The 17,088-nt window shown below is 40.7% G+C and overlaps 1 protein-coding gene, 1 long non-coding RNA gene and 2 pseudogenes across 2 annotated transcripts; all 4 read right to left on the reverse strand.

Moving 5' to 3' along the window:
• Positions 1-14: 14 nt before the first annotated feature.
• Positions 15-2,566, reverse strand: LOC125586889 (annotated as a pseudogene).
• Positions 2,567-4,051: 1,485 nt separating this feature from the next.
• On the reverse strand, positions 4,052-6,062 carry LOC125586890 (annotated as a pseudogene).
• An 863-nt stretch (positions 6,063-6,925) lies between these two features.
• LOC125586892 lies at positions 6,926-7,567 on the reverse strand. Its single transcript, XR_007323421.1, has 3 exons — positions 7,474-7,567; positions 7,257-7,371; positions 6,926-7,146 (listed from the first exon to the last, which is right to left on the reverse strand). It is a non-coding gene; the product is annotated as an uncharacterized LOC125586892 (long non-coding RNA).
• A 277-nt stretch (positions 7,568-7,844) lies between these two features.
• Positions 7,845-8,841, reverse strand: LOC125586891 (dolichol-phosphate mannosyltransferase subunit 1-like). Its single transcript, XM_048756731.1, has 4 exons — positions 8,609-8,841; positions 8,125-8,224; positions 7,991-8,024; positions 7,845-7,904 (listed from the first exon to the last, which is right to left on the reverse strand). Exons 1-4 carry the CDS (start codon positions 8,725-8,727, stop codon positions 7,864-7,866), a joined length of 294 nt encoding a protein of 97 aa, XP_048612688.1. The 5' UTR covers positions 8,728-8,841; the 3' UTR covers positions 7,845-7,863.
• Between the last annotated feature and the right edge of the window lie 8,247 nt (positions 8,842-17,088).

The raw sequence follows: 17,088 nt of genomic DNA on the forward strand, positions 1-17,088 counted from the left end.
AAAAGAAATGAAACTAAAAAAGAAAAAACCATTCTTCCTCGGATTGGATTCCTATGTACAGAAGAAATTGATGAAGGTAATATCACCACAACAAAAAGGTTGTAAAATGATATTTTTAAGTCTTTTTTAAATGAATCAATCTGACAGCATTTCTTCGAGCTCAGGCTCATCCGAAGACATATCCTCATAATCCAGCCTCGTACCATTATACAACCCTCTGTCATGCAAATCAGTTTGGTCTTCCTCATAATCTGAAGACCACTCTGCATCTTCATCTTCCTTCGGTTCATCACCTTCTTTTTTGTTTTTCTTACCGAGTTTTCTTGAATCCATACCTCCTTCTTTTGCCTTAGCTTCGCATATACAAGTGGACGGATTCTCATGAAACTCGCCTCTACCGGCTCTGACTTCCTTGGGCTCTCCCATGAATCCTTTCTGAAACGTTCTGACTCTTGAAGCAAACTCCTCCCAAGTTGTGTTCTCTTTGCTTAGAAACAACTTGTACAGCTTCTTTGCATTCGGTCTAATCGTCGGTTTATGTCCAAAATATCTCCTGTAATCACAAAACCAATATAAACACACATAAAAGAAAGAAGAGCTGCTTTTGGTTTAAACTATTTACCTTCGACCAGCTAATATTCTCGCCATGTTCCCGTTATTGTTTGTGACAAAGACATCGCTTTCATCGCACACAAGGAAGTCCAACGCAGCCATTCGTGAAGAATAAGAAGAGAAGGGTTCTAACTCCTCTTTGGTAGCTATAGTGTCTTTAGAATAGAAATGTGGGAAGAGCGCTTTCAACGGAGCTAATGACTCTTCTCCTCCGTAAACTTCACCTGATGCAACATATATATGAACATCGCTTCCATATCCTAAAGCTCTAAGCATTAATCCAACTTCCTCTGGTGTAAGCGGACATCTTCCTTGTCGCCTTTGCTTTTCCGGGTTATTCACCTGAGATTAGAGATAAAAAAACAATATATATTCAACTCGTTCTGATAAGATAATAGGAAAAGAACGGCACAAACACGAACATGTAAAGTTTTCCATCTCCTTCTGATTGATCCTAACTCTTTCTTCTCCTTGTCACCACCACCATAGTAACATCCCGAGAAGGCGAGCATGTCAGGCTCAAACCTAAGGTGTAAAGCAATGTAGTGCTTGCTCCTTGACCGCATTCTTCTGACCAACTCGTTGCCCATTTTGAGAATGGGATCAGTGAACTTAAGCGCGTGGTAGTTTACTCTACACCTCAGCTTCTGCAAATCATCTCTCAACTTGTTCGAAAGTCTGTAATCAAATTTATTCAACTGAACCGCCTGAAATCAAAAACATTTTTACAAGATACTTAAGCATCAATTTAAATAGTAAGAAGGGGAAAAGGATTGGGAGAACTTACATGCCTTTTCTGAAGAACGGGTAGTACTCGATTGATATAACATTTCTCGTTGCATTTTCTTGGAACACGCATTCTGCTGGGACTCCACGTTCGTCCTCTTTTAGGTGGAAGCTGCTCTATGATTTTGACATCTTTTGAGAGAAACGATATAAACCAATCAACTTGGAAGATGTGGGAGAAGTCACTGCGTAAATAAAAGCACAAACTTATGATAATGTTATTAAGGTGCATAGAGTTTTGAGTTGTCAAGAATCTGAGCAGGAACCTGGCATCTTTCCAGTAGGATTTCTGGTCTAACTTAGGGATAACAAGCGTAGCGTTTAGGATTCGAGCAGCAACAACAGCATCTACAATCTGAAAGAAGTCAATTGGATACGGTCAAACTCAAAAAAAAAAAAAAAAAAAAAAAAAAAAGCTGAAAGGAACACTTACTCCAGTTCGTTGTTGGTTTAAACCACCACTAGTGGCGATTGCCAAGTACCGATCGCTTCTAGTAATTGCTTTAGCATCTGCAGCAAGAAACTAACATTAAATCCATTGAACTCAGAAACTAATACTGGTTCTATAGCTTAACTTAGTACTGGTTACAGAAATGCTCTCTCTATATCTAATTTCATATCTACAAGCATCAAATTTTTTTAAAAAAGAAAGAAGCTTTTACGCACTTGGGAACTTGGTGCTTGCATTGCAGCAACCGTAAAAGAGTTGAGCATTCCAAGAACGCCAGATATCACGATCTAATCTCCCTCCACTTCTCTGTTTCGGTCAAAAAAAAAAAAAAAAAAAAAAGTCAAAACTTTGAAACAGAGAACATCAGAAATGAGTTTTAAAAAAACCCTAACCGGAACTCTGAAAACCACCACTGCTACGTGCTTCTTCTCATCATTGACTCCATAGTTAATCTGCTGCTTCTGCAATTTTAAAACAGAATCAACGACGTTAAAAAAAAAAAGTGAGGTAAGAATCTTCTAAAACAATCTTAACAGAGAGGGAGAAAGAGTACGGAAATGCGTCGATCGGAGTCATCAGGAGGAGGGGAAAAGACGGAGAGGAGAGCGAAGAGGATGAGAAGAGCTCCGGAGAAGCCGCAAATAAGCGGAGGAGACGGCGGAGACGGTTGTAGTAATTGTAGCGCCGCCGCTGGAAAGCCATGGAAAGGCTTATTACGTGCGGCGCTGTTAACTTCGCCTCTACGCCAGAGAGAGAGAAACAAAAGTCTTCTCCTTTGAGATTAGATAGAACTGTCTGGTTTGAAAGATTTATTTCAGAAATCGAAAATCAAGATGACAACATGTTGTGTTTTTTTTTTTTTTTTGTTTATTGTGTGATTTAACTTTTATTGTAATCGCAACATCTGCACCACCACCGCAAGAGATTCTCGATTTTTAAATATCAGCGAGAACCGATTAAATATCTTTCTTTTTTTTAAGAAAAATCCTTTGGTTTTGGGACACTTCTTATAGATTTCTGGGCTCTGAAAGAAATGAGGCACCGCCTCCAGCACTTCGGTAACAGCTTTTGTTTTTTTTTTTTAAATTTATATATTTAAATCATTTTGAATTTTTGATTAATTAACTGCTTAATTTTGATCATAATTATCGTGCGCTGGATTTATTGACTCTTGCAAGTTATTCTCTTTTGATTTTTAGTTTGTTTGGACCATTAACCATCTTGTTTTGCATAATCATGAGCAAATTATTTGGTTACTAACCATTCATTATTGATTTAAATTGTCCAATAATCAGGAGTTTTTGCAATTTTTTGGAAACTATGGCCATCTTTTTGAGAGCAGAGCCCAGTCACAAGCTTTGTTTCTTTTTTCATGTTTTGTTTCTTTAAATCACTTTACATCTTTTTAAAAAACCATTACTGTCTCTGAAATGTTTTTTTGTTTTTTTTCTTTGTTTCTTTTTTCATTTCTCTGAAATGTTAGTTTTAGTGTAAGTATCACTCTTTGCTTTACATTTATTATCTTCCTTGTTTTTTCATATCTATTTGTAGAAAGAAGAATATTTGGAATCACTATTTCAGATTTTTAACTTTTGCTAAAGAGTGTAAGTGAACAATTGCGTGAACCGCCGAGGAAAGTATCATTACTCTTTTTGTCTGTCTTTCTGTTTCCTTGGTGTTGTCACCATCTTTGAGCAAAATTGGTGTGAGCCGGTTTATTGATTCTTGGATCCATATATATAGTTCACCAAAACCGGAAATTATCAACGGTCTGAGATCATCTAATATAGCCGAGTATTGGGCCGGTCAAATAACAGTTGAGTACTCATATTTGCAGTGTTTTTTTTTATCTTTTAGTTTTACAAAGAATGTAAGAGTGTCATTTTGCATTTAAATAAACATTTAAGGTTTTTTTTATATTGATTTAGTGTATTAGTTAGAAAGAACAAAAATATTTAGTGTATAAATTAATATATTAGTTTTAAATGATTTTTTAACATATATGAAAAAAACTCTACAAACAACACTATTTAGGAAAGAGAGGAAATACGTTTTAATGTAACCAATTACAAATTTAGTAAAGTAATTAAGATAATATAAATATAACCACTTGCCATCAGATTCAACTCCTAGTCAGAAAATGCTAGAGATCGAATCTTCCACAACCATACAACTTCATACCTATCTAATCTTCCACAACCATACAACTTCATACCTGTGTTTTATTTATTTATTTCAACTTGGTTTATTTTAGAACACAATAATCATTCCGGTTTATCTTAAACGAACATGATACATTTATTTCAGAATGACACAGCTTGGATTGTCTGTAGTACAATATTTCCGGTTTACCTTAACCAACATGATACACAAAAAACCTTACCGGTTCATAGCTTGCTAGTTCCTTTCTTTGATAAGCTTCCCATAGCCATAGCCTTAGTCCTCAGAACAAACTTCTGAACTTTCCCAGTCGATGTTTTCGGAAGATCCTCAAACACAATACTCCTCGGAGCCATATAATGCGGAAGCTTCCCCCTGCAGTAGCTTTAATCTCCTCGGCCGTTGCCTTAGACCCGTCTTTAAGCTTCACAAACGCACAAGCAGTCTCACCAATACTCATCAGGCCTCGCAACCACAGCTGCTTCAAGAAACAAGGAGGAGAGAGAACAGAACAGACTCCACTTCGATCGAGCTTATGTTCTCTCCTCCAGAGATTATAATGTCTTTGGACCTTCTTTCAGCTCTATGTAACCATCAGGGTGTTTCCCCCAAGTCTCCACTCCAAAACCAACCTCCTTTGAAAGAACCTTGGTCGCTTCAGGGTTCTTTAAGTAACCGTTCATCACCGTGTTCCCCTGAAGACAACCTCACCCATGGACACACCATCAGCCGGCCAAAGTCCTCAAGGTCACAGGATCTTTAACAGCGACTTCCTCGATCCCTATATGATTCACTCCTTGCCTTGCCTTCATTTTCGCCTGCTCTTCGCTAGGCAAAAGGTCCCACTCAGGCTTCCACGCACAGACCGTGCCCGGTCCGTAAGTCTCCGTTAAACCATACGAATGGAACATAGAGAACCCCAGCTCCTCCATCTTTTTAATCACATGAGCTGGCGGCGGTGCAGCACGGTTATAAAGGAAACCTTCCCCGGAAGCGGTCTTCTCGGAATCACTAGCGTTAACGATCATGTTCAGTATAGTTGGTGCACCTCCCATGTGAGTCACCTTGTGTTGACAAATGTTATCGAATATACCCTTTGCGGTAACGTTCCTCAAACATATATTACTCCCACCAATCGCGGTAACACCCCAGATTAAGCACCAGCGGTTGCAGTGAAACATCGGATTAGTCCAGAGGTAAGTAGGGGATGAGTGCATTTCGTTGAGTAAAACCGTAGCCAGAGAATTCAAATAAGCGCCTCTGTGACTATAAACAACACCCTTGGGGCTCGAAGTGGTGCCTGATGTGTAGTTCAGAGAGATTGCATCACACTCGTCCTTTGGTCTTATAACTTGGAAGTTCGATTTCCCATGGAGACAACATCTTCGTACTCCATCAACCTCTTCTTGTTCCCCGAAACAACAAGAGGGTTCTTGGATCAAGACCAAAAGAGGGACCTTCTCGCCTTTCTTGGAGAGGATCTCGCAAGCTCCCTGAGCTATTTGGAGAAACTGATGATCTGCGAAAACACTTTGGTCTCTGAGTTGTTTAGCAAAACGGATACGAGTGCGGAGTCGTGGCGGATGTGAGTGGTACAGAGCAAAGCTCCAGCCATGGGAACAGCGAAATGAACTCGACCATAGCTGGCACGTTTGGAGCCAACACCGAAACCTGATCAAATTCCGACAACACATCACTAAACGACAAAATTTCGATTACAAAGTCGAAAAACTTTATTTTCGAGCTTGAGGAAATTTGAAATCTTTAAATAAGAAACGATCTACGTAATACAAAAAGGGTCTCCAAAGATGCATATGCACCAAAGGTAAAGAAAGGTTCTGACCACATCGCCGGAGGAGATACCGAGTTGGGAGAGAGCGGAGGCGACTCTGACGCAGCGGTCACGGGTCTGCCGCCACGTGTAGGTGACGGGACCGTAAACTACGGAGGTTCTGTCGGCGTAGACGACGGGATCGATCAGGAAGCTGATGGGAGTGAGAGGAACGTAGTTGGCCGTTGACTTCATAGTTCCCTCCATTTTCTCCTTTTATTTTTTTTGGTACGCCGGGAAAGTGATTTCGTTCAGACAGACTCTAGCGAGAAAAGTGCTTATCATCAATGGGGTAAAGAGTTCTTATCAGCTATCCTACAAGGCAGCTGTATCCATAATGGTAATGATTGCTGGAGAAAAGATAAGAGCATGTATATGGCCGGCACATAATCAGCCACTTGGTTCCATCTTCGTGCTTCGCTTCGTATGAGTGCTTGTCTAATAGTGAAAGCCCAACTCTCTCTTGGCCTTGCTTGATTGCTTGATTGCTTGATTGCTTGTGTAATTCTCCTTCAAATGAGATACACTGCAACTAGGGCTGTCAAATATGGTTAAAACCGAACCGTACCAACTGAACTGAACCAAAATAAAAAAATATGGTGTGGTTTGGTATTACCATATAAACGGAATAGATATGATTTTTAAAAAAACCGTAGGATTTTAGTTTGGTTTATAACAGATTAAACCGAACAAAAGTAGAAACATATAAATATGTACATATTTTATAACGTCACATGAAAATCTATTTATATAAGTTATTCTTTTGTTAATAATTATTACCATATTTTTTTATAGTAATAAAAAATCCTAATTTGAAAATATTATTAAAATATATTAAATAACAATTCATCGCAACTGAAACTTCTTATTTTTAATCATTTTGTTTTCTTTTAGCATTGATAAATTGAAGTGAAAGTTATAAATTTGATGGATAATAACTAGAAAAAAATTATTCACAACTTTTTTCTTATTTATAAACGAACAGAGTTTCACTCGAAGAAGCAGGACTTCGAAGCATGATTTTGATGAACACTAAACATAGAAGAGTGGAAAAGCTTTTCTTTCATGCTTCTCTTTTGTTTTTATTTGATTTTCAAAGGTAACGAGAAATTTTTAAAAGACATGATCAGAGTTCTAGTGTTAAGGAGAGTATAAATACTAAAAGAGATTCATGTGTTGTTGAGCTGTGGGTGGTGTCATCTCTTAAGTCGTGAGAAGAAGATAGACGAGTCTTTAGATATTCCACTATTTCGGATCCTCCCAGCTTCGAAGTTCCAAAGACTCTATCCACAAATGTGATTGGTACCTAACAGATGAAGAAGGAGGAGTACCATATGAATCATAAATAATAATTTGATTTCAAAGGAATCACAATCACAAGTGGTATTATGTATGTAAAGAAGGGACAAGAGCTACCTCTTCAATATGGTATCCTTTTCTGGTCGCACGAACTATCATTTCCATCTGGAAGACATAACCTTTACTCACACATGAGCTTATCACGTCTTCAAGCACCGATTTCTTGTATAGCCTTCCAAATAAGGAAGTTTAGGAAGTGGAAGTTAGTCGTGAAATACTGACTGATTCAGTAGAAGACAACAGGTAGTTGATTTCTTTTTTTTTTTTTTTTTACCTGAATGATCGGTTAAATCAAATACGCCAGGCCATAATAGTGTTTGAGCTAGCACATTTGCTCCTTCTTGTGAGTTTCCGCAAAGGTTCCACCCGTGCACACCACCACCTTTTACATAATCGTGTACCAGTCACTATAACTTGCATTCGTCTCTAGTTGTTTCCTTCATGACATAGACAACAAAGTCGAATTATAAAAAAAATCACTATAAGCTAATGATATTTGTAAAGAGATGAAGAAAACTTTACATACTTGATGAAACTTGGCAAATACTTTGGCTGCACAAGAGAAAAGCGAGTTAGATCAACAAAAGACAAGTCGAATAAAACACAAATTCAGTAGGTGATTCTTACATGATGTGAAAAATCAGCATCCATGATTACAACGAAATCACCTGTAGCATGCTTCAAAACCATGGATATATGCCGTTCCCTGCCTGCGTGCCAAGAAGACCAATAACGGTCCACTTCCTTCTTGTAAAGCAAAGTTAGAAGATGATGAAGTTACAGATACATACCCAAACCAAGCTTCTTGGCTCTAGCTCTTAAAAGCTGCATCACAATAAAAACAAAAACACAAGTTCACCTGAACCGAAGAATACAAACTGGATTACGTAATTCAGATTCAAACTAACTCTGTTATTGTACTCACAATGCGGTCTTCACCATACAAGTCCTGCAGTTGCTTGACAATTTCTTGAGTGCCATCAGGACTCCCATCATCCACAACAATTATCTCAAAATCAACATCCCTAAACACCATTCAACAAGTGACCAATTTTCCTTAGTATTGGTATAAATTCTCAATAACATTCGACAGACAAGAGTCTACTTAACAAGTTCAAATCGATTAACCACAACCAGAATCAAGAATTCTAGCTTCTCCGATCACTAAACCAGAGGTTCTATCTATACACAACCATGAAACAACTTGTAATACTGTTTGACGGATCGTTACACTTAGTTACTAGCTCATAAATAAAGTTTGGATCTTTAATGTAAAACCATGATCCATCACTGCTGATCCTTTCATACTGAATCACTAATGGGCGATCGGATTCGAATTCTCACTAAATGGGATCCAGAATTATATATATGATCGGTCGCAAAACAAAGACTTGTTTTTTTTTTTTTACCGGAGATGCTTGAAAATGAGGTAGACTATAAGAGCAATGTTGAGGCGCTCGTTGTACGTAGGAACGATTACGCTATACTTATACTTCTTCTCTCCTTTCCTCTCCTTCTCCTCCGCCATAGCAGCCGATCAAAAGCCTAACTTTTACTACGGAGAGAGCTTTCTTCGTCGTCTTAATCCGCCTGTGAAAGCCACCGTCGTCTACAAAAGAAAACAAGGACTAGAAATTAATATTAAAATATAGGGGGCCCAAAGCAATTTTAAAATTGGGCCTAAAGTGATTAATGGCCGTAATGTAAGGCCCAATTATCATAATAGAGCTTTTAAAACAGCTAACGACTCTCTCCGTTACATGCCTAAAGTGATCAAGGAGGATTTAGTGTAGGCGATGATTAAACTTTATCACGATTGAGAGGATATCATTGACAATGAAACTGTCTCCCTCGAACATCATATTTTCCTAAATAACTTAAATAAATAAAAAATCTGAAATCTCCCTTTGTTACTTTTCAAAAGTCAATTCCAAAATCGTAAATCCAATAAATAGCCATAAATTCAAATAACATAATAAATCCCGAAAATATTAATAAAAGCATAAAATCCGCAAATCTGAAAAAGACAGAAATAAAACTCCCAAAGCACCAGCCCGATAGCAATCACTCCTGCTCGTCAGTCTCATCTGAAAGAGGAAGGAAATGAGGAGTGAGTAACATGAGAGTTACTCTGTGAGGTATGGGATGCTAAACACGCAAACCACTGACTTGAGTAAATAGAACTCCCACTATGGAAGTTTAGCTCTAACATGAACAAACAAGATGCCTAAAGCATCACACAACACAAACAATGCGATAATAGCATATAGCTAGTCCATACACCCCGCATCTCCTCATAGGGATATATATACATACGCTGCGTCGCTAGTACAGTCTATCTCTGTACCCCCGCCCTCCAAAGCTGCGTCGAATGCAAACGTCTCTGCACCCACGCCCCCACACAATCTGCGTCGCTAGCCCAGACGTCTCTGAGCCCCCGCCCACCAAAGCTGCGTCGCTAGTCCAAACATCTCTGGACCCCCGCCCTCTCACATAGTCCCTACTCATAACTATGTATACATACATATATATATAGCATCTCTTAACATCACATAATCAATCAATCAACGGTTGAATCCTCTAGACCCCTAGTTCCAGTTTACAATGAATGAACTGACTAACAATCAAGACTCAAACAGACTCAATTCAAACAGACGGATCATGATTCGAAATCTAAACTACGATAGAGAGAATTCTACACTGGTACGGGATTTACAGAATAGACCCTCACCTTAGCAATGTCGAAAAGTGATAGCTATGAACTCCAGCTGCTCAAACAAACTCCAAATCTGAAATCAGGGAGAAAAATCGAGTCAGAACGCCCTTCGAACGGTCCAAAACGGATAACCGGCGATCTGGTCAAAAAGGCAACCCGCTGGTCAAAGGTCAACCCGGTCAACCTTTGACCAAATTGAAATCGAATTGAACCACCCGGTTTTCCTTAACCGAGTTCGATTTCAATTGGACCAGATTCAAATCAATTTCAAATCGGTTTAACCGGAAATCAATTCCCAATAACCAATCAAACCGAAAATCAATTGAACAAACCAAACCAAACCGGCTTGACTGGTCAACGGCTTGACTCGCTGAGTCGACTCGGCAGAGTCACCGAGTTACCGGCAAGTCACCGGAGACCGGTCGCCGGCGGCGGCCAACAATGGTGGTGGCTTACCGACAAATCACCGGCGGCGGCGGAGGCGCGGCGGCGGCTTCCCGGTGGCGGACGGACGGTGGCCGGCTACGGTGGCTCCGGCGAACGTCCGGCGGAGACGGTGGTGCGTGAGATTCACGCGCGAATCTTCTTCCTGCGCGTGTGGGCGCGTCGCGGTGGCTTTCCGGATGAAACTCCTGCCCCGGACTCGTCTCGACGTCACGAACACACTGGTGGCTTTGAAATCGCGAGAAACCCAATGGTTAGAAAGATATCGACGATTTACTAAATGACCAACACTTAACCAATCGGAAAAGGCGGTTCACGGATTACCTAGGGCGTGAGGCGGCGCGTGTGACGGATCTGATCTCAGTCGACGGTGACTGAGACAGTTCACCAATATCTCTCTCTGACGGCTCAAAATTTGCAGAGGTTCGACGCCTTAGACTTTTTCTGAATAAACTAATAGGCTTGCTCTTTTTAAATAAGAACTCACCTAGGGTTTCCTGCAAATTGATTGGGCTTTGCTGGGCCTGCGGAATTAGGTCGTTACAATTCTCCCCCACAAATAGAGAATTCGTCCCCAAATTCGGCTCCTGAACCTACTGTCCAATACTGTCCTAAAAAAGCTCTGGATAATCAATCCTCATCTGAGTCTCGGCCTCCCAGGTTTCCTTCTAGATCACGTCTCTCTCCCAACGAACTTTAACTAAACTGGTCATCATCTCCTAAACAACTTTCACTTGCCGATCTAAAATCTCAACTGGCTGACAAGGTGCATACAATTTTTTTTTTGCCATGAGCATTTAGCGGCTGCTGCAAAATGAGCTTTGGCCCTCTCCCGACCTTCCTCAACTTGACATATGAACCACATCATGGAGTCTGATACACTGCTGATAAAATAACTGCAATCAACTGCTCCAATTCGCTCCACCGGAGGATACAGTCCAATGTACCTCGGTTTTAGTTGCTTCAGCTTATGAGTCTTAAGTCCTCCCTGAAATGTCATTATTTTCAGGTACACTAGATCACTCATATGTAACTCCAAATCCTTACGGCGCTTTGCTGCATAAATCCTCTGCCGTCATGGGCTTCCCAAAGCCAATCCTTGAGCATGTCCATTTGCTATACCATCTCTTGAACCATTAATAGTTCTAACTCATGTCACTCCCTCACTTTGGTCCAACAAAGTGGTATACGACAAGGCCTACCATAAATAGCCTCATACGGTCTCATCTCAATGCTCGAACGATAGTTGTCGATGTAGGCAAACTCTGCTAGATGTAATGCTTTCCGATCTTCCATCCCACTGTAAGACGCAATCCTTGAGCATGTCCTCTAAGTCTGAATAGTCCTCTTTGACTAACCATATGTATGCTGATAATAAGTTGTATTTCTGTGGATCTTTGTCCCAAGTTCCTTCTGAATGACTCCAAAAATGTAGACATGAACTTCGAATCCCAATCCGATACAATGTTGACATCCATGAAACCTCTCAAACTCAATAATGTAGGTCTGTTCCAACTGATTAGCTCTAAATGTCTTCTTAATTACTTAGGAAATAGGCTGACTTGGTAAGTCTATCCATGACTACCCATGTGCATTCTTTCCACATATTTAAAATCCAATAACAATGTCCATAATCACCATGCCTCATTTCCACTCCGGCAAAAGCAAGCTCAAAAATAACATAATAGATAACTGATCCTCTGTCATAGCCATCTGACATGTTTGACACTGTGACGCAATGAAGCTACAACTCTCTTCATACTAGACCAATTATAGTTAACACTTCATATCTTTGTACCCCTTGGTGTTCCCGATGGGTAGAGAAACACAAGTGATGTATTTGCTGTAAGGTCCCTTTTCTTAACAGTTTATCGTCCAACACACAACTCGGTTTCGGTACAGGTACATCCCGCTCAAAATTATCCCGCTCAACACTTATGATATCCAATACTCCCCATCTCGATCGTCTTCCAAAGCCATAACGCTAACATGCACTTGGCGTATCCTTTCATAGCAAGACTGCCTGCTCCAAAGTCCCAAGGCTATCTGTCTCTCCATCGACAGTAATGGCACACAATCTGAGACTAGCAAATGTCCCAGTAAACTCATGAACCTCTTTGGTTCCTGATATGTCGCTCATGTGCCTGCCCAAGGCATTTGTCACATGGTTGTCTTTACCAGATGGTATTTAATATCCAAACTGTAGCCTGCTACCAACTCAATCCAACTGCACTATCCAAGTACAAGTTTTAATGAATGAAGATAAATTTCAGACTCCAATCATCCCAGAGAATCTAAACTTCCTTCTTGTACAATTACAATCTCCAAAACTATAACGCAAATACCACTGCAGCCACTACGAATCATGAATAGGGTAGTGGGTCTCGTGAGGTCTCAACTGATGCAATATATATAGAATGACCTGATCCTCATGCATCAATACACAATTTGCAAACGCTCATCATGCTCCCTCTACTACTCAAGAATACTCAATGGGGTCGTCGATGAGTACAATCGCGCACTTGTCCAAGTGTTCGCGAAAGACATCATTCATAAGCTTCTCAAATGCTATCGGTGCATTCGTCGATCCAAAATGATATCACCAAAACTCATAATATCCATAACATATATGGAAACCCACATTCCGTACATACTCCTCAACTATAGCAATCTGATGATGTCATGATCTCAAGACAACCTTCGGGAACTGTGAACCTCCATGCAGCTAATTCAACAACTCATCAATATGATGTTTACCATGTTCAAGTCTATGTAGTCGATACAAAGCCTGAAAACTCCCATCATTTTTTCTTTACAAACAACACTGGTGCTCCCCACGGCGAATTACTCGGCCTAAATAAATATCCTGTCTGATGAATCTTCCATATGTTCTTTCAGCTCAGCCATCTCTGCTGGCGCTAATCGGTATAGAACTCGTTAAACCGGTGTTGTCCCTGACTCCAACTCGATCGTAAGAACATCTCCTCTGGCTGGTGACAGCCCTTCCAAGGCCTCAAATACATCTCCATACTCTAAGATACTAGAAGATCGTGCAACTCATGTTGACCATCGAAATGATCACCAAAATCTATTTACTCCCATATCCAATAACTCCTCTGCATGTAGCATGTATGCAAATAAAATCTGCTCTGCTCCCAAATGTGAACTCTCACCCTCAGGCAATCCAACAGTACTCGATGTCGTGATAACAAGTCCATCCCAAGAATGATATCGCAAAACACAACTCCATCTTTAACGAGTCTCTGAACCAATCGGCCCTCCAAGCATAACTGGTACACCACAATCAATATAAATAGCTCCCAACATTTCTATGTCAGCTGTCCGAACTGACACATCTCTGAAATGATCAACACTGCCAAAAGCGATCCCCCACGAGTTGTTGCACAACGATACATCAATGAAATGATCAACACTCCGATATAACACAACGCAAGTTGTCGCACCCCAATCCAAAAGCGATCCCCCACGAGTTGTCGCACTGAAATGATCAACACTCCGATATAACACAACGCAAGTTGTCGCACCCCAATCCAAAAGCGATCCCCCACGAGTTTACAAAATAATCATGCCTCCATGGCAGTAACTATACTCATACACACGAATAACACATGCCAACTCATGGCTCACATCTCATACCACATAATCTCCAATAACGAAAACTCGTGGAGAGATGGCTTGAAGTTTGGGTGGTGGAAACAACGTCACACATCCACATGTGGACAATTTCTGAACACGGCTGACGAAACTGATACACACCTGAGCAATCTATCAAACTGTGACATCATCCATCTCTCGAACATCTGGCTGAAACCTTGTTAGCTAGAGAGCGGATGGCGATGATAAACTCATCGTCAATAAAAAGACAATTGGGTTAGAAGTTACTGAACGGAAAGGTGTTGTATTTTTCTTTCTTTAAAACTCCCAAATCCCCGATTCAAAAATCTTTTAAAATCGATTAAACCGAATTAAAACCGAGTCAAAACCGAGTCGAAACCACGTCCCAACAAATCGCCATCCCGGGTCAGAGCTGGAACGGAACCCCGCTCTGATACCAAATTATAACACCCGTATTTTCCGAAATAACTTAAATAAATAAAAAATCTGAAATCTCCATTTATTATTTCTCAAAAGTCAACTCCAAAGTCGTAAATCCAATAAATAGCCATAAATCCAAATAACATAATAAATCCCGAAAATATCAATAAAAGCATAAAATCCGCAAGTCTGAAAAAGACAGAAATAAAACTCCCAAAGCACCAGCCCGATAGCAATCACTATTGCTCGTCAGTCTCATCTGAAAGGGGAAGGAAAGGAGGGGTGAGTAACAGGGGAGTTACTCCATTAGGTATGAGATGCTAAACACGCAAACCACTGACTTGAGTAAATAGAACTCCTAATATGGAAGTTTAGCTCTAACATGAACAAACAAGATGCCTAAAGCATCACACAACACAAACAATGCGATGATAGCATATAGCTAGTCCATACACCCCGCATCTCCTCATACCGATATATATATATACATACGCTGCATCGCTAGTACAGTCTGTCTCTGTACCCTCGCCCTCCAAAGCTGCGTCGAATGCAAACATCTCTGCACCCATGCCCCACACAATCTGCGTCGCTAGCCCAGACGTCTCTGAGCCCCCGCCCACCAAAGCTGCGTCGCTAGTCCAACATCTCTAGACCCCCGCCCTCTCACATAGTCTCTACTCATAACTATGTATACATACATATATATATCGCATCTCTTAACATCACACACTCAAATCAACGGTTGAATCCTCTAGACCCCTGGTTCCAGTTTACAATAAATGAACTGACTAACAATCAAGACTCAAACAGACTCAATTCAAACAGACGGATCATGATTCGAAATCTAAACTACGATAGAGAGAATTCTACACTGGTACATGATTTACGGAATAAACCATCACCTTAGCAATGTGGAAAAGTGATAGCTATGAACTCCAGCTGCTCAAACAAACTCCAAATCTGAAAAACAGGACGAAAAATCGAGTCAGTACGTCCTTCGAACGGTCCAAAACGGATAACCGGCAATCTGGTCAAAAAGTCAACCCGCTAGTCAAAGCTCAACCCGGTCAACCCTTGACCAAATTGAAATCGAATTGAATCACCCGGTTTTCTGTAACCGAGTTCGATTTCAATTGGACCAGATTCAAATCAATTTCAAATCGGATTAATCCAAACCAAAAATCAATTCCCAATAACCAATCAAACCGAAAATCAATTGAACAAACCAAACCAAACCGGCTTGACTGGTCAACGGCTTGACTCGCTGAGTCGACTCGGCCGAGTCACCGAGTTACCGGCGAGTCGCCGGAGACCGGTCGCCGGCGGCGGCCAACAACGGTGGTGGCTTACCGACCAACCCCCCGGCGCGGCGGAGGCACGGTGGTGATGCGGCAGCGGCTTCCTGGCGGCGAACGGACGGTGGCCGGCTGTCGGTGGCTCCGGCGAACGTCCGGCGGAGACAGTGGTGCATGAGATTCACGCGCGAATCTTCCTCTTGCGCGTGTAGGGGGCGTCGCGGCGGCTCTCCGGATGAAACTCATGCCCCGGACTCGTCTCGACGTCACGAACACACTGGTGGCCTTGAAATCGCGAGAAACCCAATGGTTAGAGAGATATCGACGATTGACTAAATGGCCAACACTTAACCAATCGGAAAAGGCGGTTTGTGGATTACCTAGGGCGTGAGACGGCGGCGGCGTGACGGATCTGATCTCAGTCGACGGTGGCTGAGATAGTTCCCCAATATCTCTCTCTGACGGCTCAAAATCTGGAGAGGTTCGACGCCTTAGACTTTTTCTGAATAAACTAATAAGGTAGCTCAGTTTAAATAGGAACTCACCTAGGGTTTCCTGCAAATTGATTGGGCTTTGCTGGGCCTGCGGAATTGGGTCGTTACAATCACGTTCCTGCCTATAATCAAGTGGCCAAGTTGCTTGCATTGCCCATAGCAAACTCAGTGTCTTTTTCTTTGTCACAAATGTTCAAGGCAAATGATTTTTATTGCATTTTTTTTGCCATTTCTTCTTGAATACCTTTACACCAAATTTAGGGACATAATTGACTATGACACACCACACGTTGTAGCTTATTTATATGCAAATTGTAATTTATGTATGTTTTTGTGATACAAAATGGTTTTAAAATAGTGATAATATAGTGATTGAAACTCCAAAAGACACACTCCTATTTCTATGCTAGAGGAGTACGTATCAACTGATGGGAGTAAAGAGAAACCACTTTTTGTGAGTTGAAGATGTCACGACAATGACATGTATGAAGCTGTTTGTGAAAATGGAATGAAAATCGAAGAAATTACTGAACTCTTTAATGATTAAGTGACTAGAGTAATAAAGGTCGACTCTCGAGGTGAAGAAAAGGAATCTAAAGAAAATTTTATAAACTGAAGAAGCTTTAAAAGTAAGAAGAAGGTATACATATTTTGAGTTAAGGAAGCTTATTGCTGAGAGATGGATGAAACTTTATGAACATGTTGTGAATAACATACAAGAGCTGATTTTGAAAAGTGGTCTAGAGAATACGGTATCTGAAGTTGGACGACACTTCATACCATAGATAATTCGAGAATTCTATGCTTAGCTTCCTTCTGAAAAATCAAAGGTAATCATGTTAGGGTGGAAGTTAGATGAAAAAAATGTGTTTAGTTTGAAAGAA

The sequence above is a fragment of the Brassica napus genome, chromosome C5 (assembly GCF_020379485.1).
Source record: "Brassica napus cultivar Da-Ae chromosome C5, Da-Ae, whole genome shotgun sequence".
In the NCBI taxonomy this organism is placed as follows: Eukaryota; Viridiplantae; Streptophyta; class Magnoliopsida; order Brassicales; family Brassicaceae; genus Brassica; species Brassica napus.